At 36.1% G+C, this 23,166-nt stretch overlaps 1 protein-coding gene across 1 annotated transcript; it reads left to right on the top strand.

Annotated features, from left to right (window-relative positions):
• The first annotated feature begins 7,652 nt into the window (after positions 1–7,652).
• Positions 7,653–8,754, top strand: LOC143647938 (E3 ubiquitin-protein ligase RNF113A-like). The gene has a single exon (XM_077117615.1). The coding sequence runs from the start codon at positions 7,665–7,667 to the stop codon at positions 8,688–8,690; it is 1,026 nt and encodes a 341-aa protein (XP_076973730.1). The 5' UTR covers positions 7,653–7,664; the 3' UTR covers positions 8,691–8,754.
• The last annotated feature ends 14,412 nt before the right edge of the window (positions 8,755–23,166 follow it).

The raw sequence follows: 23,166 nt of genomic DNA, 5'->3' as shown, positions 1-23,166 counted from the left end.
GTAGAGTTACATCTCCTCTAATTAAAATGTCACACCCACAATTGGGCAAGCCACATCTCTGTGGAGATAATCTAGTCAGAGGTTTCCACTCTATAATATTGAATCAGGATTCTAAGAGTGGTTTCCCCCACAAAGATTGGATCAAGATATCTTTTCTGGGGTACCTAATACTTTTAAACTAGCACAAAACTGTTGGTAGAAATATAAAGGTGAGGGTACTGAAGAAAATAAAGAACACACTACTAGAAACTGGAGGAAAGGTAATCTTTGCTGTATAAGGGCAGAAACCTAACTTAATTGTATTCTAAAGTTGTGATGAAAGTAAAAACTATAAGCAATGAAACTGCATATTTAGCTGAGGAGAGTTCCAAGCAAGGTATAAAGTGAAACCTAGTTTCTTCCTACTGCTTATGGTAAAGTGGGAGAGGCAAAAGATAAATTGAGGTATGAATTCATAAGCCACAAGCATTTGATAATTTGGAAGATTATCGGCCTATACAGATTGCAAAATTAGGAGAGCCACTGATGGGAAAGCCTACCCTGAAGAATGGATCAAAGGTACAGTTGAACAATTTTTGTTGAAGGGATTATCTATGTGACCCTTGGATTCACTCATCTATTCAGCAAAAGCCAGGAATAAAGGTGACTTATCCAAGATAGATCTCATAGGTCCAAAGGCTGAAACCTTGGGGCCATAGATGATGACTCCCAGGCCTCTAAGCATAATGAAATTTTCTCTGCTGGGTTTTGATATTGCTTGGGACTGGTCACTCCTTTCTACCTTCTTTTCTTCTCTCCTTTGGAATAAGAATAACTATAAATTTTATCCTGTGCCTGTCCCATCATTATATTTTGGAAGCAAATCACTGATAGTTTCACAGATATACAGATGGAAAATAAATCTGCCTCACGCTAGATCATACTCATTCTGACCTATATTTGATTAAGATTACACAGATGATGTAATTTGGGAATTTGGGGTTGATGATATTTAGATGAGATCTTGAATTCCAGTTGATGCTGCATGTGTCTGAGACTTTTGAGGATGTTGGGATGGGGGATGTATTTTAAACACGAAACAGACATCAATTTTGGAGGGCCAGAAGGTGGGGTGTACTGGACTAAACCATGATCCCAAAGGTGCATCCATGTCCATATCCCTGGAAACTTGAATTTGCTCTATGTCAAAAGAGTAAATATTAAATTACATACAAAATTTGTAGTAGAATGTGCGCCTTTAATGTGGGAGACCTAGTTTCGATTCCTGGACCACGCACCCCCCCCCCACCCCCCCCCCCAAAAAAAGAGTCAACAGGCACTTTAAAAAAAATGTGATTTTGAGATCTTGAGAGGAGGAGTTTATCTTGGATCTTATGTATGAGCTCTATATGCAATCACATGTATCACAGGCAAAGAAAAGCGAAGACTTCAGCGAGAGTGTTACTATGCTAAGGCTTTGATTTAAGACTCCTGGCCTCCAGAACCATGGGAAAATAAATTTCTGTTGTTATAAGCCACCTAGTTTATTTTAAAGGACTCCAGTAAACTAATTAAAATCCACCTTGAATGGGCAGGGTCACACCTCCATGTAAATAATCTAATCAAAAGTTCACATCCACATTTGGGTGAGCCATGTCTTTATGGAAACAACCTAACCAAAAGGTTTTACACTAAATGAGAGGTCTGCCCCCACAAAGCTGGATTAGAAATAAAAGGACATGGATTTTCTGGGGTACATAACAGTTTCAAAGCAGCACAGACTCCAAACTTCTGTCTCTCAGTTGTCATTCTTCAATATCTTATGCATTCCCTGCATGGTGTTATGCTAGTTTGCAATTATCTATTTACTTGTCTGCTTCTCCTTGAGAATTAGAACAATGACTTGAATTCATTTTTTGCTGTTATCATTATATCAAGTATAAAATAAGTGATAAGAATAACATCAAAATTCATTGTGTTTATTATCACTCAGTATCATAGCAAATGCTTTCCATCTTCACAGCAATCCTATAAAGTACATATTATCTGTATCTCCATATTATAGATAAGAAAACAAAGATCCAGAGAGAAAAAGTCATTTTCTTAATGTCACACAGTTAACAAGTGGGAAGCTGAGGTTTCAATCCAAAAGAGTGTCACTCGAGGGTCTAACAAAGACTATGCTATATTGCATTCATTGGTGCTTATTAATTGTTGAATGAATTACTACAGTCTTAAGAATCAGTACTCCAAGGTGGTTGAAAACTTGAGCTCTAATTAAGATAGACCCTTCAACTTAATAGCTGTATGGATTTGAATAAATCATCTCATCTTTCTGGGTCTAATTTTCTTCACTGGTAATATGTGGAAAAATAATAGTTATATTAATGAGCCAAAGATGATCGCTGTGTATTGGCCCTGGTTGGTATTTACTTCTTCACAGCAGGCTAGGAAACATTAGCCCAAAACCCTCCAATGCCACACACAAATTCTTACACGTTCAGTTGTTTTAAATATTGCCCAAATAGGCATGATTTTAGTCATTTAGAACCCATCTGCTCTGCAATCTCAAGAGACTCTACCCAACATTTATTATCTATAGATATGACCCTGGGCTGTGAAAGACCCCAAACCACTAATGCCCTATTAGCTTTCTGATCCAGATACTTCCCTCTGTGTCACTGAGTGTCATCACCTAGACATAAGCCCCCTCTTTGATCTCATACTCTATGAGAGATTTTCTGTCTCACCCTCTCCATACAGAATATAAGCAGCAGTTGGGCAGGGATTTCCTCTGTTTTGTTCAGTGCTGTACTCCTAGCACAAAGAATAGTGCCTATTACATGGTAGGTGCTTGATACTAGTTAGATGCATGAATAAAAGTATGACATTATGGAGATATTCATAGAATTGGGTTAAATAAAGGCTTCTCTCAGTTGGAGGCAATCTTGATACTATTTGTGTCTCAAGAGGAAGACCAATATGGAGAGAGAGAGATGACACCTTGGAAGGGGACAGGGTGTAAATGGGCAATGGAGCAATGTTCTGGAAGAGGATGGTATGGTGGATTGAATTGTTTCCCCCTATGTGGACATGTCTTGGTCTTGGTCCACATTCTGGTGGGTGTGGATCCATTTTAAATAAGATCCTTTTAAGATATTACTCCAGTTATGGTTGGTCCTACTCAATCAGGTTGGACTTTAAACTAGACTACTGGAACCCTTTATAAACAGAACGAAAGTCAAGCAGAGAGAGAAACCATGGGAAGAAACCAGAAGCTGGAAGCAAATGATACTCAGAAGAGAAAGGAGGAGTCACTGCCTTGTGCATTGCCATGTGATAGAAAAGCAAACACTAAGAATCACAAGGAGCCAGTCCCAAAATGCCAGTCTTTAGGGTGAAAGCATTGCCTTGCTGATGATCCATTTTGTATTTCTCCTAACATCAAAACCATAAGCAAATAAATTCCCATTGTTTAAGCCAACACATTGTATGGCATTTGTTTTAGCAACTGGGAAACTAAAACAAGTAGGGATGCAGAGGATTGGACAAAATCAAGATCAAGAAAGAAATCACAGGAAAAAAAATAGAATAATTCCTCCATATGAAATTTAAGGGAAAAAGGATGTAGAATCACAAAATCCTGAGAAGGAAACTAAAAGCATTGGATCTTAAACTAAGTAGAATTCAAGAATTCTGAGACAAGCTAGAAGGAAAAGTAGGATAGAAGCATAAGGAAACCATAAGGAAGAGTGAGGCTTTGAATACGCTATTTGAGGTGAAAGAAGAAGTTATCAAGATTTCCTGGAAGTTAGCCCAGAGCAAGATTCTTCACTTCACATCATACTTGCCTTGCAAAATTGTTTTGAATGTGATTGTCCAGAACAATATCATCTGCAAATTAAAAATGAAAATTTTGTTCTAATAAATTCTTCAGATATAGTATAATTTTTGACATGCTAATGTACGATGCAAGGGTATTTTACTCACTGAAATTTATATAGAGATCTTTGATTTAGAAGATAAAATTAGTTGGCTTTTGGTTTTTCAGTTTGTCTAGCGGACTTGCTTGTATCTATCATCTTTCTCTCTTGAAAGTGAATTTTCTACTTGATTCCTGGCAGAAACCATCATCATCTGTTCAGTATGATAAGGTTGTTAAATCTTTTATGGTAGATACCACAGAATATTTAACCACCTCTTATGATCCAGTTACCGGATATCATTTCTTTTGTATGATCTGGCATTAGAAAGCAAATGGCAGCAACCTTTTTATTATCTCTAAAGTAGTACATGCACAATAAAAGAAAATGGACAATATACAGCAAAGAACATAAGAATTACCCTTGATTTCACCACATGCAATCATTTGTTAATAATTTTATTCGTGTCTTTAATATATTTCTCTGCCAATGTGTCAAATTTTAAGAATTGATAAAATTCTACAGCCCAATTTTTTTTTTCATTTTCTACCATTAGCATTTTTCAGGTAATTTAATGTTCTTTTTTTTTTAAAGGAAAGACAGAGAGAAGGAAGGAAGGAAGGAAGAAAGGGAAACATTTTTAAACATTTTCTTGTTTTATTGTATTCTGTTTCTCCGTTTTTGTTACATGGGCTGGGGCCGGGAATCGAACCGAGGTCCTCCGGCATAGCAGGCAAGCACTTTGCCCGCTGAGCCACCGCGGCCCGCCTTAATGTTCTTTTAAAGAGTAGATTTTAATAGTTGCATGACACTGTATCATAAGGCTGTCCCACAATTTATTTAACCATTGTTCTATTTTGAAATTCTTTACTTTTTATTTTTGCCTTAAATATTATTATGGAAAAAATTCCACACATTATCTATTCAAGGGATGAGTTTTAAAATTCTGTGAGTTATTATCATAACCACTGCTAAAGTGTTTGTCTAAAATTAATATATCAGACAGAATATGTGATACTAATAAATAATTCCATATTTTTACATTAATGCTGATAGTGTCTAAGAAGGTACATTCTTGGTTTGTTAGATTATCTTGCCCAAGAATTCATAATTGTGAATTTCATGAATTTGTATTGTAAGACTGTTTTGCATTGTGCCTTTGCTAAAGTTGATTAAGCTAACAGAAGTAAATACTGTGCCATATGTGTTCTTGGGCACACTAGATTACAAGTAGTGCTGAATCCAGTATTTACATTATACTTTTTCCGAATAGTCATGGGAAGCTGTATTATTTTAAATTTGCAAATAGTGGATAACAATCTTGTCATTATCAGTATTTTAATACTAGGAATTACTTTGAAAATTGTTTTGTTTAAACCTACTTTAAAAATTTTTTTTTGGGCGGGCCGCGGTGGCTCAGCGGGCAAGAGTGCTTGTCTGCCATGCCGGAGGACCCCGGTTCGATTCCCGGCCCCAGCCCATGTAAAAAAAAACAAACAAACAAACAAAATACAATAAAATAAGAAAATGTTTAAAAGATGTTTCCCTTTCTTCCTCCCTTCCTTCCTTCCATCCTTCCTTCCTTCTCTGTCTTTCTTTCCTTCCTTTCCTCCCTCTCTCTTAAAAAAAAAATATAAAAAAAAAAAAATTTTTTTTTTTTCATCAGAATATTCCTTGGCAGTTTTAAAGCAGACATTATAACTCCTTCAGCATATACCTTGTAAATGAAATGCAGTTATGTGAAGGATTTGTTTTTCCCTGGGTAGAAATATCCTGCCCTGTTGCACTTCAAGAGCTCTCTTTTGTTATTCTTTTTCCAGGAACACACTTGCTCCTGAGTGAATGGATAATGCTGAGCTGAGAAGAGCCTGGAGGAGGATAAATCTCACATGTTTCTATTTGGAATTCATCAATGGCATCTGCTAATGTTCAAGGCAGACAAAGTTGCTTAAAATGCAGACTTTTCGCTGTTCCCACCACAATCAATATCGCAAATCTTTCATACTTTAAAAGCTGATTTTACAGTAAATCTTCTAACATTCCTTAGGTGATAAATGGCAGGCTTTTAGGAACCAGACCATTTCAGCTAAAATGACAACTGTATTTTTATGATTAAGATCTATTTAAATTAAAACGGACTTTGTTCCTGAGAGAATGGCAGGTAAAGGAAAGAAGAATTATCCCCATACTTATTACTTGTATTGCCAACTCATAGGCTGGTGCGAATACAGATGTAGTGTTAGTTTCATTTGTCTGTATTTGTTTCCTGTGAGAACTTAAAATGCTTTTTCTACAACTTTGTACTGTGGAGGAAAGGAAACCTTTTGTATCTCTTACCTCCAGGCTGTAGGCACATATAGAAAGCTAAATAAATCTTATAATTTTATTATGGGGTAACTATTTCTGAATCCATCCTAACCCTCCCATAGACATAAATTATTGCAGTGATATAATAAGGAAAAAGTTCAGCGATCCTTGGAAATAAGATGTAGTATTTCGACAGTATCATCTTAAGAGTTAAATGCCTGTTCACTGGTACAGCCATCTCGATTTTTTTTTCAGAGATTACAGGGCTAGAAAGATTAAGGGAAAGCAAAAAGTGCTTGAGCAAGGCAGGCAACGATGGTTCAGTGGCAGAGTTCTTACCTGACATGCCAGAGACCCGGGTTCGTTCCCCAGTGTGGCCCATGTAAAAAAAAAAAAAAAGTGCTTGAGCAGCACCTAAGAACAATGTAACCTAATATTTTAAGCCTAGCTGTATACTAATAAAGATTAAAAAAAAAAAATCAAACTTCCCATTTTCTAGCCATTCTTGGCTTTGCAAAAAATAGAGACTTGAACTGGTCTTAAGGGGTGTCTGTTTATCTATTCTGAGAAAACCATTTTCGTTAACTGAAGGAGAAATTTGGACATGCTGTGTTTTCTAGGATGTCAAAAGGCCAGCTTTTCTGAAAGATAAGTTATTTTGGGCCTTAAGTTGAGGAGAAAGAAAGATAATGGAAGGAATGGCATGGTAGTCTCATCCAGCCCTTTGACAGATATTTATCAAATTATTGTTTCTTTAAATGCCAAGACAATTCAACGGGGAAAGAACAGAATTTTCAACAAATGGTATTGGGACAGCTGCAAATTCATATGCAAAAGAATAAAATCAGACTGCTTTCTTATGCCATACCCCAAAATTTAATTTAAAAAGAATCAGACACAAATATAAGAGCTAAAAGTATAAAACTCTAGAAAAAACAAAGGAGTAAATCTACATGTCCTTGAATTAGGTAGTACTTTCTATAGTTTTTGAGAAATACAGCGTCATATAAAAAACACAAAAGATAAAAGAAAAAACAAGTAAGTGGTGTTAACCAAAAAAAAAAAACTTTTTGTTGAAAATGATAGCATCAAGGAAGTGAGAAGACAGTCCACAGAATCGGAGAAAATGCAGATGTCCCTATTGAAGAACTGGTTGGTATTCAGAAGAAATAAAGAAATCTTGCCAATCAATACTAAAAGAAGCAATCCAATTAAAAATAGGCAAAGGACGCAATCAGACATTTATTTAAAGAAGATATATAAATTGTTTATAACCCTGTGAAAAGAGCCTCAACGTCGTCAGCCATGAGGGAAATACAAATCAAAACCACAGGAAGACACCACTTTACAGCCACGAGGCGCGCCATGATTAAACAAAAAAAAAAAAAAATGCAAATAGCAGTGACGCAGAGGCTCGCGCGACGCCGCAGCCGTTTAGGAGCTCGAGACCCCAAAATGGCAGAGCAGCTTCCCCCCGGAAAGAACACAGAGCCGGTATGCACTTTCCTTTTCAGAAAACCTGGGCTTAGAGGTGCTGCAGGCTGCAGGAAGCGGCCGGCCTGCGAGCCGGAGCCCGGAGAAGACGGCAGGGGTGGCGAGGAAGGCAGCGCCGTGGTGCGCCCGGAAAGGAAGCGGACCAGCCCCAACCCGATGATCCAGAAGACTCGGGGCGGCGGGAAAGCGCAGGCGGCCCTGGGCGGTAGGCGCGGCGAGGAGGAGAATGAGGTCTCGGGCCTCGGCGTGGTCTACAGGTCCACCCGTTCTGCGAAACCCGTGGGGCCCGAGGATCTGGGGGCGACTGCTGCGTACGAGCTGGACACCGAGAAGGAGCGGGACGCCCAGGCCATCTTTGAGCGTAGCCAGAAGCTCCAGGAGGAGCGGAGGGGTCAGGAAGATGACAGAATCTATCGGGGAATCAATAATTATCAGAAGTACATGAAGCCCAAAGACACGTCTCTGGGCAATGCCTCCTCCGGAATCGTGAGGAAGGGCCCCATCCGAGCTCCCGAGCATCTCCGCGCCACCGTGCGCTGGGATTACCAGCCGGACATCTGCAAGGACTACAAGGAGACTGGCTTCTGCGGCTTCGGAGACAGCTGCAAGTTCCTCCATGATCGCTCCGATTACAAGCATGGGTGGCAGATGGAACGTGAGCTTGGTGAGGATCGCCATGGTGTCTGTGAGGATGAAAACTATGAAGTGGGGAGCGATGGTGATGAAGTACCATTTAAGTGTTTCATCTGTCGCCAGACCTTCCGAAATCCGGTTGTCACCAAATGCAAGCATTATTTCTGCGAGGCCTGTGCGTTACAGCATTTCCACAACACCCCGCGTTGCTATGTCTGTGACCAGCACACCAATGGCGTCTTCAATCCTGCGAAAGAACTGATTGCCAAATTTGAGAAGCATCGAGCTGCGGGAGAGGGCCGTGCTTCCGATTTTCCAAAAGACCCCAATGAGGATCCAGTTCTTATTACTTAGGTTTTACCCAGTTCTCGACTCTCAAAGTGAATATTTTGTTGTTTGGGGGGCCGGGGGGGGGGGGGGGCGACGACAAATAATGACAAATCCTGGAAGGATGTGGAGAAATTGGAACCCCCATATACTGGTGAGAATGTAAAACGGTGCAGTTGCTTTCGAAAGCAGTCTTACAGTTCCTCAAAAAGTTAAGTTACTATATGATCCAATAATTCCATTTCTAGGTATGTGCCCAAGAGAAAACATACAATCATCATAAAAATCTTGTATGTAGGTATTTATGGCAGCAGTGTTCATAATAGTCAAGAAGTGGATAGGAACAACCAGTGTCTATCAATTAATGAATTGGTAAATGAAATGTGATATATCTGTAAATGGACTATTACTCATCAATAAAAAAGGAATTTTAAAAAAAACAAAGAATGCTATAATATGGATGAAATTTGATAACATGCTAAGTGAAAGAAGCCAGTCACAAAAGACCATACTTTGTGTAATTCTATTTTATGAAATTTCTATAATAGGCACATCTAGAGATAGAACTATCAGTGATTGCCTAGGCTAAGGGGACAGGGTGGAGATAGGGAGTAACTGCTAATGTGCTAATGGCTGTGGGGTTTCTTTGGGGTGATTAAAATGTTCTAAAGTTGAACAATTCAGTGACTATACTGAAAACCAATGAACCAAATACTGTAAATGGATAAATTTTATGATATGGGAATTATGTCTCAATAAAGATGCTAAAAAAATATTGTCAAAATCTCAAAATAGGGTTTTCAAGAGAAATTGTTCGTAGCATTCCTGATTAGTGGACAGGCCAGAAACTGATGCAATTTTATTGAGAAACTTCTAGATTCTAGACACAAAAAGATGTGCTTTGGATCCCAAGGGACCTAGTTTGTCACAGATAACTTCTCACTTTGTTTACTTGACTGTATCAGCAGATGTCTCTAATGAATTGCAAATAAAAAGTCTTATCTTATACCAAGGTTGGATGCCTTGAGGTTATCAAGAGACAACTCATTTAGCATAGATGTTTTTCCTAAGACAATAGAACATTCATCATGATTCTGGGTATCCGACATTCACTCTTTTATTTTAATTTTTTTTTTGAGAAATGGGGACGAACCATTAGTGATTTCATGTCTGTTTTCTGGTTCTGATCAGGAAAAGGAAAGATCTTTAGCTAGGAACCTATTTATATGACCTTCTAAATGGCACAGATTTTTTTTGAAGAATTTATTTTGCAAATTTTTGTAAAGAGATCATTTGTGAAGATTTTACTTGAAATTCTACATGTGTATATGAGTAATATTCTCCCCCCCAATTTTTGCTATTAACTTCTTAGAAATGAAGATATGAGAGCTACAGAATGTTTCAGTTGAAGAATCTTGAAGCAATAATTAAACTGCCCTCAACCCTAATACATTGGATCGGTGAGAGTCCAAAAATAATAGCTAATTTCATTCTTGTTTGCTTTAAAACAGCAAACTAGACAAATGCAAGTCCTTTATATGATTTCTGGCCAAATGTTTTATCATTTATATTGAATTTATGTTGAATTCAGTTGAAATAAAATGTGCTATGACTCAATGTCACTTATGCCCACCTTCATGCAACCATGAGTGTGATGATTTGGAGGTTTCATGGACCCTAGAAAATCATGTTCTTAAAGCTAATCCGTTCCTGTGGGTGGAAACCTATTGTGGGTGGGACCTTTTGAATAGTTTATTTCTTTTTTTTTTTTTACTTTCATTTTTTTGCCATTTGCACATTAGCATCAGGCCATTTATTACAAAACACTATACACTTTTCCACTGCAGGCAGGTTATATATTGACAGCAAATTTCTGCAGATAAGACAGTGAATAAACTCTCCACTCCATGTTGATTAGGAATAGTTTTTCTAGTTTTAAATATTAGCCAGACACAGAAAAAAGTTGAACTGTAAGGCCTGAGTGCACAGTCTTGATGGAACCAGCTAATTATGTGCATTTTATTGATCCTTCGTCTGAGGTGGGGATACTTCTTCCTGACTTCATAATTTTCTTGTGCTCGTTGGCCAGTTCTCTGAGGGTTGTTCACGTGATGTGCTGCTGGGCCCATATATGGCTGTCCGTGCACATGGTTATTCTGCTGATACTGAGATCCAGGTGAGTGGGGGTATAATGGGGCATCTTCTGGTGGAGGTGACTCATGCTCATCTGGGGCATCCTGGTCATCTGGCTCCTCCTCTGGACAGAGTTCACAAGCTTTTGCAAGTGTCATCCTAGCACTATGTGATCTCTCCAAGAAATAACCATTGGATGTTTCATTGCCCTGTACTGGAGGAGACCAATTATTGAAAGTGCATTGAGGATTGCTAGTGTATGAATAGTTTATTTCAGTTAAGAGATGCCCAGGTGGGTCCTAATCCTCTTACTGGAATCCCATATAAGAGAATGAAATTCAGAGAAGGAAATGGAAAGTCACAGAAGCTCAGAGAGAAAGCCACAGATGGCACAGCCAGAGCTGAAAGTGATGAAGCCTGAGAGAGAAGGGAGAGACAAGCATACACCATCTGATAGAGAAGTCCAGGTATCCTCTTAATAATGCCTTGATTGGGACATTTTTACAGCTTCAGAACCGTAAGTTTGTAAGTTAATCAATCCCCACTGTCAAAGCCAACCCACTTGTGATATATTGCATTTTAGCAGTTTTAGCAAACTGAAACAATGGGAAAACATGTTAAGCCTACTGAGGCAGATATATTAACTAGGCACAATGACACTTTTTGCAAGAACCGAATTTTAATGAAAAAAAACAAAAGGACAGGTTTATATTAGATGATTTGTAAATCTCCTGTCAGCTATTAAACATTTTGGGATTCCATGACTCCAAAGAGTTACAAAATTTAGAAATGGGTATAAGCAGTGAAAAATATATTACTATTCACACTGAGTAAATTGTTATTAAAAGAATGGCATTCTGTGATTTCTAAATCCAATAAAAGTGCTAATAAAATAACTACTTTCAAGGCTAGAATATAAGAATTCAGGGAAAAAAATACATTGTTTTAAAAGGTAATGTGCAGAATAGTTTAAATATTTTAAAATATGAATAGGACAAGAAATTTTATATCTTAGAGTGGACAAATTCCTCAGAAAAGAATAACAACAAAATTAGCACAAAATGAAATAGAAAATGTGAATAGCCAATGGAGAACATAATTATTATAAGATATGCAAGACTTCTACTGAAAATTTTAATAAAATGTTGTTGAGAGGAATTAAGCAAGACCTTAATAACAGAAATTGAATTCACAATTTAAAACTTTTCCATAAAGAAAACTCTAGGCCCAGATGATTTCATTGGTGAATTCTTTTAAGCATTTAAGGAATTTGCATAAATTCCATCAGAAAATTGAAAAGGAGGGATCACTTTCCAACTTAAGGCCAGCAAAAAGCTAATACCAAAACTCAAATAAGACATTGCATATGAAAGATTGCAGATTAATATCTTTCATAAATATAGATGTTGTAATAATTAACAAAAGTTTAGCAAATACATTCTAAAAAATATATTAAATAGACTATAACCACATAGGGTTTATCCCAGGAATGTAAATTTGTTTTCACATTCAAAACCAATCATTGTAATTTACCATATCAGATTAAAGGATAAAAAACATATGGTTGTTTCCACAGAAGCAGGAAAAGCATTTGACAAAATTCAACAGTCATGTATGATAGTATCACTTTCTTTCTAGGAATGAAAGACAAATTCCTCATTCTGATGAAGGGTATCTACAAAAAGTCTAAGGTCTTAGGATCTTAAACTGAGACAATAATTAATGGTATTATATTAAAAGCTTCCTCCTCGAGATCAACACTGTACTGGAGGTCCTAGTCCTGGCAATAAATGACATAATGAAAGAAAAGGCATAAACATTTGAAAGGAAGAAGTAAAACTGTCTTTGTTGAGAGGATTATTTACATACAAAACCTCCCAATCACTGTATTCAGCTGGTTGTCAACATTTCCTTAAACAGTCAAGTAGCTCTGTAATCTCCTTGGAGGTCCTTTCGCTGTGCAAAATTACCCTGGTTGGGGTGAAGTTGCAGGCTCTAATCAATGACTAATATGTTCTATTAGAGGTCAATGTTTCCCTAATATTGTAGGTGTCATATATAAACAATAGAACTCTGTGGACAATTTATAGCTGATGAATTAATTGTACTCATGCTATTACAGTTAATTTTTATTGTGACCACAAGTCTGAAATCAAATTTTCTATTGGTAAGAGATAGAAATAGATAATATAGTTAGAGCTTATAGGAGATATTTGGATAGATATAGATATGGATATATAGATAAATATATTCCATGATGCATGTCTTAATATTTTCTTTTTTAACAAGGTTTAATTTTTTTTTTTTTTTCTAGTTGAAGGAAGGTTTCAGTTCTAATATTGAAATTATCTTTTAGGGCTCTTTCACAAACATTAGATGGGTGAAATATTGGAATTACACAGTCTCCCTGAGGACACTTTTTAAAAAATAATCCTGGCATTCCATATCCTGGTAGAAATATCTTCAGACTAGTGTATCTGCCATGCTGCCTCAGCCCATGAACCATAGATACATCCTTTTTCGAATTTCCATATTAATATATTTCATATGATATATCTTGATGCAGTTTACTATTTGAAAGAGTCCACTGGAAAAAAAATACAGAAGCTAGCAATGTAATTTGAAAGAGCAAACAGGTACATTTGACTGATCAGCACATTCTTTTAATCTCCACTTCAGTTAGCACTTTTTAAAATTTTAATTTTAAAATATTGAATTTTGGGAATTTTAAAATCCATGAAGAGCAAAGTAGCTCTTGGTAATCAAATTACTGTTTCTAAGAGAATGGTTTATGTTAAAGTCATTAAGATTGAGAAGAATTGGAGATAATGGAGAGTGTATGCATTAAATGTAATATGCATTGGTATTTACTTTCACTTTAATTTACCATATTTATTTACATAGAAAATGCAGGATCACTAAGGATTAGGAAAGAATACGCCACATAAATCACGAATGAAACATATCTATTGCTCTCAAATCATGACCTATCTAATTAGCTTTGTAGAGTTCATGCCTCTGTATGTCTTGAGGTTGAACATTTACTCTTACCATCACTTTTTGTTCTAGTTGCTGCCTATCAGTGCTTAATTACCCCATACAGGCTACTCTGGAAGTCCTTCATTAGCAATTAGTAAGCAGATTTCTACCACATTATGAGCCTTCTTTCCAAAACATGAAGCATTGCCATTCACTAGTAAGGAAGTGCAAATGGAAAATTTGTTCTTAGGAAGACGTGTTGAGGAGATTTCAGAAAGATGTCTAATAATGAGATCAAACAGGAATTTCTAAACATTTATTACATACTTATACACAGAGTAAGGTGGTAAAAATTAGCATCTCAATCAAGAAGACTGAATTATTGTTTTTGTTGTATTAAAATCACATACCTTGGGTGGGCAGCAGTGGCTCAGTGACAGAGTTCTCTCCCGCCATGCCGGAGACCCGGGTTCGATTCCCGGTGCCTGTCCAAGTATAAAATAAATAAATAAATAAATAAATAATAAAATAAATAATTGCATACCTTATTTCTCTATGAATTTATTGCTTTCTAAAGAGTTTGTTACTGAGTGAAATATGTTCCAGGATTTAATTATTTTGAATGTTATGACGATTTGGGAGATTTTATGAATCTTCTATATCTATAGCTTCTATCTACCTTTCTCTTTTTCCTTTCCTTTTTTCTTTTTGTTCTACTGCAGCACAAATTGATGAAGTAGGTTTCAAGATTCCCAAGGCCTAAGTTTTCTTTGAAGAATCTCTCAGTGTCATAGGGCTTACTGAAACATCATTCATTGCCTTAATTCTAGAACTTCAATGCTCCATAAAGCAAAGAAGCATCCAAGGGAGTAAGGACTTATTTTTCCACATTAGTAAACCCCACTATAATGTTTAGAAACTGTGCATTAAGCAGTCTGAATTCTGTTTTTAGTCCTACTAGGGTCGCCTGAAGCTGATCCTGTTTACTTGAAAATTCTTGAGTAAATAAATAAAAAAGGTAAGGGCTAGATTTTTTCTTTTAACCTGACAAATAATGCTTTAAAATTTTTCTCTAAATTCATCCTTTATAGTCTAAAGGTTGATTAAAAATGCAAGCAGCTGTAAGAGGGTATTCAGATTGATGAGGAAAATAACTTCAGTAATGGAGTAATGGACTGTACACTAGGTATAAAGTGACACATTAGTGTGTAGAGCTCATAGAGGGACGTGTGTGCCAGGAATTTTTCTGCTAATATGCTTGTCTTGAGAGCAAATAAAGATCCTAAATCTCAAGGGTGGCCAACTGCTCTCTTTCTATAAAATAGATGCATTCATGTCATTCCATTCGAAGGTATTTTGTGATTAAAAACAGAAAGAGTATTGATAGTTTGTTGATATTGATGACCCAAAAATATCACTTACTTATGGTGCAATTGATTAAATATACAAATTGAACTTTGTGGACATTAAAGAGCTTTTTTTTGCATGCTTGAGGAAGTCTAAACATTGGAATTTGACTGTATCTTATGATTGATTACTTCTGTAGTCATTATAAATATACATACATGATAGTTTTCATTAGATAGAAAGTTATTTTCATTATTTATGCAAGCATGAGGCCTAGTGGCCCTGACTGTGTGATTTGATTCATTAGAAGCTTGAAGGTGTAAAGATGCCCTTCTTATTTCGGAGAAAATATATAAAATAACAAAATAATTACTTTTTGAGAATTTTAAAATTCGAAACTAAAAGTAAAGTGATAGATGATTTTAGAGATTGAAAACATTGCACTGTTTTATTAAATTGTGATTTTTCTTTGATTCGATCGCTTTAAATCCCTATTTTTAACCCCTATAAATAATAAAATCAGTTTATTATAGATTATAATAGAGAATTAACATGAAGATTGTTAAATAAGTAAATGGATATACATGAAAGTCTTTTGCAATTGATTTATTGGTCGCTCTAAGAATAATTTATGGATATCTCTCTCCAGGGTCAATAGTTCATTTAAACAGCCCTTTGATGCTGTTTAGACAACCCAGTTATATATGTTTCTAAAGCAGAGATATAAAATTACTGGTTTAATTTTTCTATCAGACATATATGATAAATATATTAATATATTCACGTACAATGGAATAAATCTCCCTAATTCACTACCATGTGATTAGCTTCTTCAGCCTATATTGCTGGGCTGTGTCAAACTGTTCAAAAAAAAAATAGTAGATAAGAGTGCTAAAGTCTGGCATAAAATGAATCCTACAAAGAGAAAGAACAGAACAATAAAAAAACGTTATGTACATTTTCATGAGTATGAATTGCATTTTCATTCATTCAACAAATATTGACTGTGCACCTACTGTGTGCAAGCCACTGTTATAGATGCTGCAGACATAGCAGTGAACGAAAAGACCCCAATCTCTGCTCCTCTGGCTCTTATATTTTATTTGCTTAATCACGTTGTCTTTTGGATGAAGTCATCTTTTGGCTGGCTCAGACTTTGGTCAGAGGTGCGCTTATAAGACAATTTAGCATCCATAGACTATCCTTAGGTGTTTTTTTTTTTTTTTTTTTCTGGCATGGTAGACTCCAGGAATCGTAGCAGGTGAGAATTCTGCCACTGAGCCACCAGTGCCCCACCCTTTCCTTAGATTTTTAATAATACAGTTTCCTGGGCTTCTTCGAGATCATTGAAGATAATATGGTTGTTGTAGACTGAAGAATTTCCTCCAAAAGACATGTTCAAATCCTAATCCCTAGGCCTATAGGTGTGAACTGATTTATAAACAGGATCTTTGAAAACAAAGTTAGTTAAGCAGAGACCAAACTGAATCAGAGGGTTTTAATACAATGTAACTGGAACACCTATAAGCAAATTTGGACACTGGAGGGGAGATGGGTGGGGAGAGAGATGGCCATTTGACACAGGCAGAGATTAGTTTACAGCTTACTGGCCTGTCACCACCAGAATGCTACAGACGTCATAGAAAGTGTAAGTAACTCTGTTAACACCTTGACCTTGGACTTCTAGCCTACAGAGCCACTAGACAATAAGTGTCTATTGTTTGAACCAAGTACTCTGTAGTACTTTGTTACAGCAGTCCTGGTATACTAAGGAAAGGGTATGTCTTAGGTTTGGCATATCACTCCATAAATGGATGATCCCCAGCAACCCAGCGAGTATATTCCTGATTTAAACATGAACACTGTTAAATATGATGGCAGTTGTGCTAACTCTGAAGGGTAATAAAAATAGATAATTACAGGTTTTTAGAGTAGAGATAGGAAATGAATCATTCATTCTCCTCCATGAAAAAAATGTCATTCCTGCAGGGGTTTTCCTCCACTTGTTCAAAGAGGGTACTCATATATTTTTTGGGAATTATGCTGGGATAAGTCATGTTTCCCTATAGGAACAAGACATGAGAACGTCAAGTGTGTTGATGCCTAAAGAAAAGATCAGATCCTTTGGTCTTTCCAATTTATTGTTGATCCCTTCTTGAAGTTTAAACTTCAATTTGTAGTGGTAGGACAAAATTATTCCAAGTTTTTCCTATAGCAGTTGCTCTCCCCCACACCTTTACCATATGTGCTATAGGAAATGTCTCTTTCTTCCATCTGCTCCGTATCTCAGAGAGACTTCCTAGGCAAAGACTATCCATTTTGGAAGTCCTGCTTTTATCATTGTCAACTTTGTCATAATTTCTTGGACCCTCTTTTGCAGTATATTTTATTAAAATATCTATTTTGCTGAAAATATCTGTAATATAAACTTTGTATTCACTTCATTCCCATTATGCATTTTAACATAGGTTAATGAGGAAACGGCATAAAAAACAATAATTAAGTAGACACTGTGTCACTCATCTCAATACTCTTTAGTGTGGAAATTTCTCTGGAACAGGAACCAAGTGTGACATCTTTCTTGGTTCTCCAAGGCCATTTGAACTCAGCATTCAGATAAGGCAAGTACGAGAAAATAAGGTGACTAGATAAACTGACTGATCTATGCAAATCTCCATAACCCTTCTTAATTGCCACCAATCAGGAAATTTGTTGCACTGAACTTAAAAATAAAGTTGTGCTAATTCCTGTGGAGGACCTCTAGGCTTTAGGTCAATGAACAAACCTGAACACCTGCTTCAGAGGCTGCCGCCTCTTCAGCGCCCTCTAGTGGAGTATGTGGCCTACAGCAGTTTCCTAAACCAGGTGATTGACAATAAAAAAGCTTTCATGAAATCCAAAGAAATGGGTATTGGGATATGACCTTACTCCATTTATCTAGGAGCGATTTTACCTCCAATAGATGGACCTCCTGCGTGTGAGCTTGAATTGTAAATTTATTTCAGCGTTTGTACACTAAAGCATATTGAAGTAAGGTTCATTAGGAGCTTTACGCTTGCAAGTGTTGTGAAAAATAATTATGGTATAACTGAGCTGACTAATACGGAAATTGCAAAGTGAATGTATTTGAAAAGTCAGAAGATGACATGCACAATTTGAATCCTTTCATTGCCATACTTAAGAATTGGAGAAAGGTACAATTTTTTTTAAGAAAAAAAATACAGTATCAATATATTTTCAACTGTTTTTAAATGTCTTATATGTAAGCCCTCTTACTTCAATTTTTCTTTCAGATTGAGTTATCTTTGAGTTTTTATCACCTCTGTAAAACATTTAATTTTTATATTGAGAAAATGCATTTGGATACATGAAAACCTAGAGTTTGAAGTGGAAATAGTTTCCATTTTAACTTGGGAAATATTGCATGATTGACACTGAGATGTAGACTATCTGCCACATTTCAAATTATTTATCATGATTTAACCACTGTATTGACGTGACATAATAGGGATCACTGACCCACAGCACTGTCTAGGAAACAAATTGGAAAAGCAGGTGAGTTTATTTGGGTACTTGTGGAAACCAGAGCATCCGTGGAAAATCACAAATGTTTAACACTATGACTTAATATGGATGATTTTCCTAGTTCCCAGCTGAATTGATGGCTATAGTTAGACAAGAACATAACCAGTTAATTTTTTCTGTATTGAGTAATGCTATTTTATGTTAGGGCTTAAAAGACACTTAGTAACAAAATTGAAGCCATGTGTTCTAAAATATACTTTTATAGAGTCTTTACTAATAATTTGCCACAATTTGCTTTATGTTAAAAAATATTTCAGATGTACATTCATTCTTACCTGAGCTGTAAATAAGGATCAGTTACGACACCATTTTTTTTTAAGAAAAAAGCTCCCTTCAATCCATAGGCCATGTCGCTATTACATTTTTGACTGAACCACACATTTATCAATATATTGAGAAAGTGAAAACACCATTTTGTGATGTAAAGATAATTGATTAGCAATGAAGGGATTTTTTTTTCATTCATAGGAAAGCCTCCAAATACATGTAATCACAAATTCATTTTGTATGAAGTCATGAGTTAGTGTTTACAGTGGTTTTCTTATTCTTGTTAAATCTTGTAAATCCTCTTGGATTGCTGAAATCCAGTCTCTCTTAATACGTACATCAGGAAATTATGATAAAATAATCATTATAACATGTTCAACATCTGTTAAGCAAAACAAAATTGATTTTATACATTATCATGTTGAAGTATCTCATTCTTCAAGATAATGTCATTTATTTTGTCATCAAAGACCTTACAATATTGTGAGGCAGCAGTTCATCTATGTGAACTAGTTAAAGAGCAGTGCAAGTCAGTAATTGATAAAGTGCTTACGAGAGTGATACAGACAAAAGTGAAATAGGAACTCACAGTAAAGATGAAGTGGTCTGGACTATATAACTTCAAGAAAGAGAAGGATTTAGTGTAATAAAGTGTTATACAACTAGTTTTCTGGAGCAGTAAGTTTATCTTGAAGTTTCTTGAGAATGAGGCTGACTATCCTCATTCTTTTTCCTCATTCTTGTCCTCTAACATTTTATTATTTTAATACTTGCATGTAAGCATGCATCAACACATATATAATAATTTCCCAAGCAAAACCTATGTGTTCTAGAACCTTGTCATACAAAACTTTGGCAGACCTAGAGCGGACATCACCAAGGAGCTTGTTAGAAACGCACAATCTCAGGCCCTGTCTTAGACTTCTTAATCAGATGCTGCATTTTAACTGGCTCCCCAGTCTTATGAGTATTAAAGATCGAGAAGACCTGATCTAGTAAGCACAATTGAATATTCCATCTATAAAATATTATGCATGATTATGTGTATGCCTTTGTATGTATGTGAATGTGTATATATATAAATATATGTGTATATATATATATATATGAAGGTTTTTCATAAAATGATTTATAAAGGACTTATAAATAGGTCCCATCTCAGCCAAAACACTCCCTTCACTCCCCTAACCCACCCCCCCTCCATCATCTCAAACCATACATGCTCTTGCTCAGAGATTTGCTCAGAGCTTTGGGATGTTTTCCTTAGATTTTGAGATGAACTCTTGGCTTGTTTTGACTGTCTCTTAGCAGGGGAAAGGAAGACTAAGAAGAAATAATAGCAGTAAAGTTTGTTTTTAATAATGGAGAACTGTTCCAGAGATAATTATAAAAGTGAATTTAAGAATATGTTTAAGTGGTATTCGTTAATCCTAACAAGCAAATTGCATTTATGATTGATCTTTTACCTTTCTTTTGACAGCATTATAGCAATTGAAGAGATTCTGTCTAAATTACAAGTGGGTTTTTTTCCAATTAATTCAGTTATTCTAATTTTAAAATCGATTGCATAAACTCAAATGTTTAAATTCAAAATATATTCATTCAATAGATAGCTGAAATGCAAGAAAATAATTTCTGCAAACTGCTGTGACTATTTTCAAATCTAAAATTCAGTAATTTTTCTGAAAAGCCATTGTACTTTCCAGAAGCTTCCTTGGATTTTTTCATTCTTTTACTCACACTCAAACATTTATGTAATAGATTATTTCCTTGTAAAGTTCCTCATAAGCATTTTTTTTCTAATGTTTTCTTTGATTATAGAGAGAGCCTTCAAATATTTTGCCTCTTTCTCTCTTTGACTGGGTGCATATAATTAGCAAATTATTTTTCTCTGTTTGTAATTTGATCAGTTCTAATGCATTTTCCAGCTTTAAACATGACTTTCTAGGAGAGAATTCCCACTCTGGTGGTCTTTCATTAACTGACACTACTTCCATGTATAATGAATGTGCAGGTAATCTGTGATTTTAACAGTGGTAGCACCAGGAGTTATGCAACTGCGACTATATCATCTATATTATATCATCTTTATTGCTTGTTAGTATCTATCTAGCTTTTGTCAACACATTGTAATCTGGTTAAAGCCTTTGCACTCCAGAAAAATATCACAGGCAAAAATCACCAATGCCCCCAGTATCACCAAATTTCTTACCTTTTTATTTTCAACCTTTTTAAAACTCTGCCTTTTTTGCTGAGTTTGCTTTCCTAAAATTTCCATCTCTCTTGTCATTTCTGATTCATTTTCTCTTCTTTTATAATTTTACTCCTATTCAATATATTCTGATTATTACTCATCCTCTAACTGCCTTTTGAATATTTCATTTAATCACAGTTGTGTTCTGGGTCCTCTTTCCTTCTCACTGTTTATGATCTTTCTGGGCAATTTCATCTACTTCCATGGATTATGCTGAACCATTTTTCCAGTGATTACCTAACTTGCAGTTTCTGCCCTGACTTCCCTTCTAGGCTCCTTGTATATATCAACTAGTGGCTTCAATGTCTGCACTTGGATCTTAATGTGCCCTAAAAATAGCTCATTATTTCCCCACTTAATCTTCACATCTCCTATTTGTTCCACTAGACTCCTTGTCACTTAATTGCAAGCCTAGACAGCTAAGCACTCAATAAGCCTGGCTTTCAGTATGTTAGTCTCTTTTAGTTTGGATCTTCTCTAATTCTACCTGCCTTTAAATAGCTTTGTGCCTGTGAAATTTACCCTTTGAACTGATCGTCACATCCCAGGCTTTCTTACATGAACTTCTGTACTTATTTTTCTATATATTAAATATTTCCAAAGGAACATTCCCAGTCAGGGGCCTGGAAAATTCTAAGTTCATCTACCCTTAGTTTCCCTCGGGTCACTTCTACTAAATGTATCTAAAATTGAAATCATTAAATCCCATATTAATTCTTCCTCCTCAAAAGCTCTTTTTCACCCCTGACTATTTCTTTGCTCAAGCCAGAGTAGGCTTCCTACATTTTTCCAGCCACATTATTTCCCATAAACAATCTACTATGGAGTTTTGCCAGTTTCAAATAGTTTCACTTGCATTTGAGTAATTCGTAAGACAGTGTCACTGCTCAAGATCACTTTTCTGGATCAAGAGTAAAAACAATTTATTGAATACTTTTAATGTATCAAGTACTAGCCTATCAGCTTATCTGTACCATCCTAAATCTCATGTAATCCTTAAAACATCTCTAGGAGGTAGGATCTGTTACTATCTGAATTTGACCAACAGTGGCAGAGCCGGTCAGACACCTCAGTCTGGATGATTCAGGTCCCCACTCTTCACCTCCGCATGACATTGGACATTCTATTGCAAGGGGCTCCTGATTGATGTCTTGGCTCCTTGCTTCCATTTTTTTCCCCTTCCCACTTAATCTTTCAAAATGTTCTTTCAAAAATGTGCATTGAGTTATGTCTCTCTTCTGTGCCATACCATCCACAAAATCAAGTTCAAGAAACTTAGGCTCATGAACTCTTCATAACGTTGTTTCTTCCTAGTTCTCCTGTCTTTTCTTTCTCATACTCTCCACCACTGCTTAAAAATTCGTCCTTGAATATTAGAGAAATATTTGTGACTTCCCCCAGAAAACCTGCTTTTCACATTTATTCTCTCTTGTGAGAATACTTTTCTTCAGGCCTCATCTTATCAGATTCCTCCACTCACTACTGTCTTCTCCAGGAAACCATAAGGTGCATCTATCTAACACTTGCTATGGTTTCTCAGTGTGAATCTAAATTCTTTTAAATGGCTGGGAACAGGGCATTCCTATGTTCCAAACATAGGCACATCAAAAAACTCACATTCTGGTAAACTTAACTATTAATTGAACAAAATACTGCACATGCCTTGGGCATTTCCTGCTTCCTCAAGCAACGAAATGCTCTTTAGGGAATATGGTTTATTTCATCTCAAAAACATCTTTCAATTTCATCTTTTCTATTCCTTCTCAGTTTCTTATTACTTTAGTTTTACTTTTAAAATTGCAACAAATCTGGCTGCCCTGCCTGCGATATCCCTTCCTTCACATTCAGTAACAACTTCTGAGACCATAAGGCTCACCTAAGGAACTTGATTAGTTGTAGACGCCTGGGTCCCAACCTTAAAGACTTGGCCTCAGTAAG

The sequence above is a fragment of the Tamandua tetradactyla genome, chromosome 10 (genome assembly GCF_023851605.1).
Source record: "Tamandua tetradactyla isolate mTamTet1 chromosome 10, mTamTet1.pri, whole genome shotgun sequence".
Taxonomy (NCBI): Eukaryota; Metazoa; Chordata; class Mammalia; order Pilosa; family Myrmecophagidae; genus Tamandua; species Tamandua tetradactyla.
This window is presented reverse-complemented; position numbering and strand designations above follow the sequence as displayed.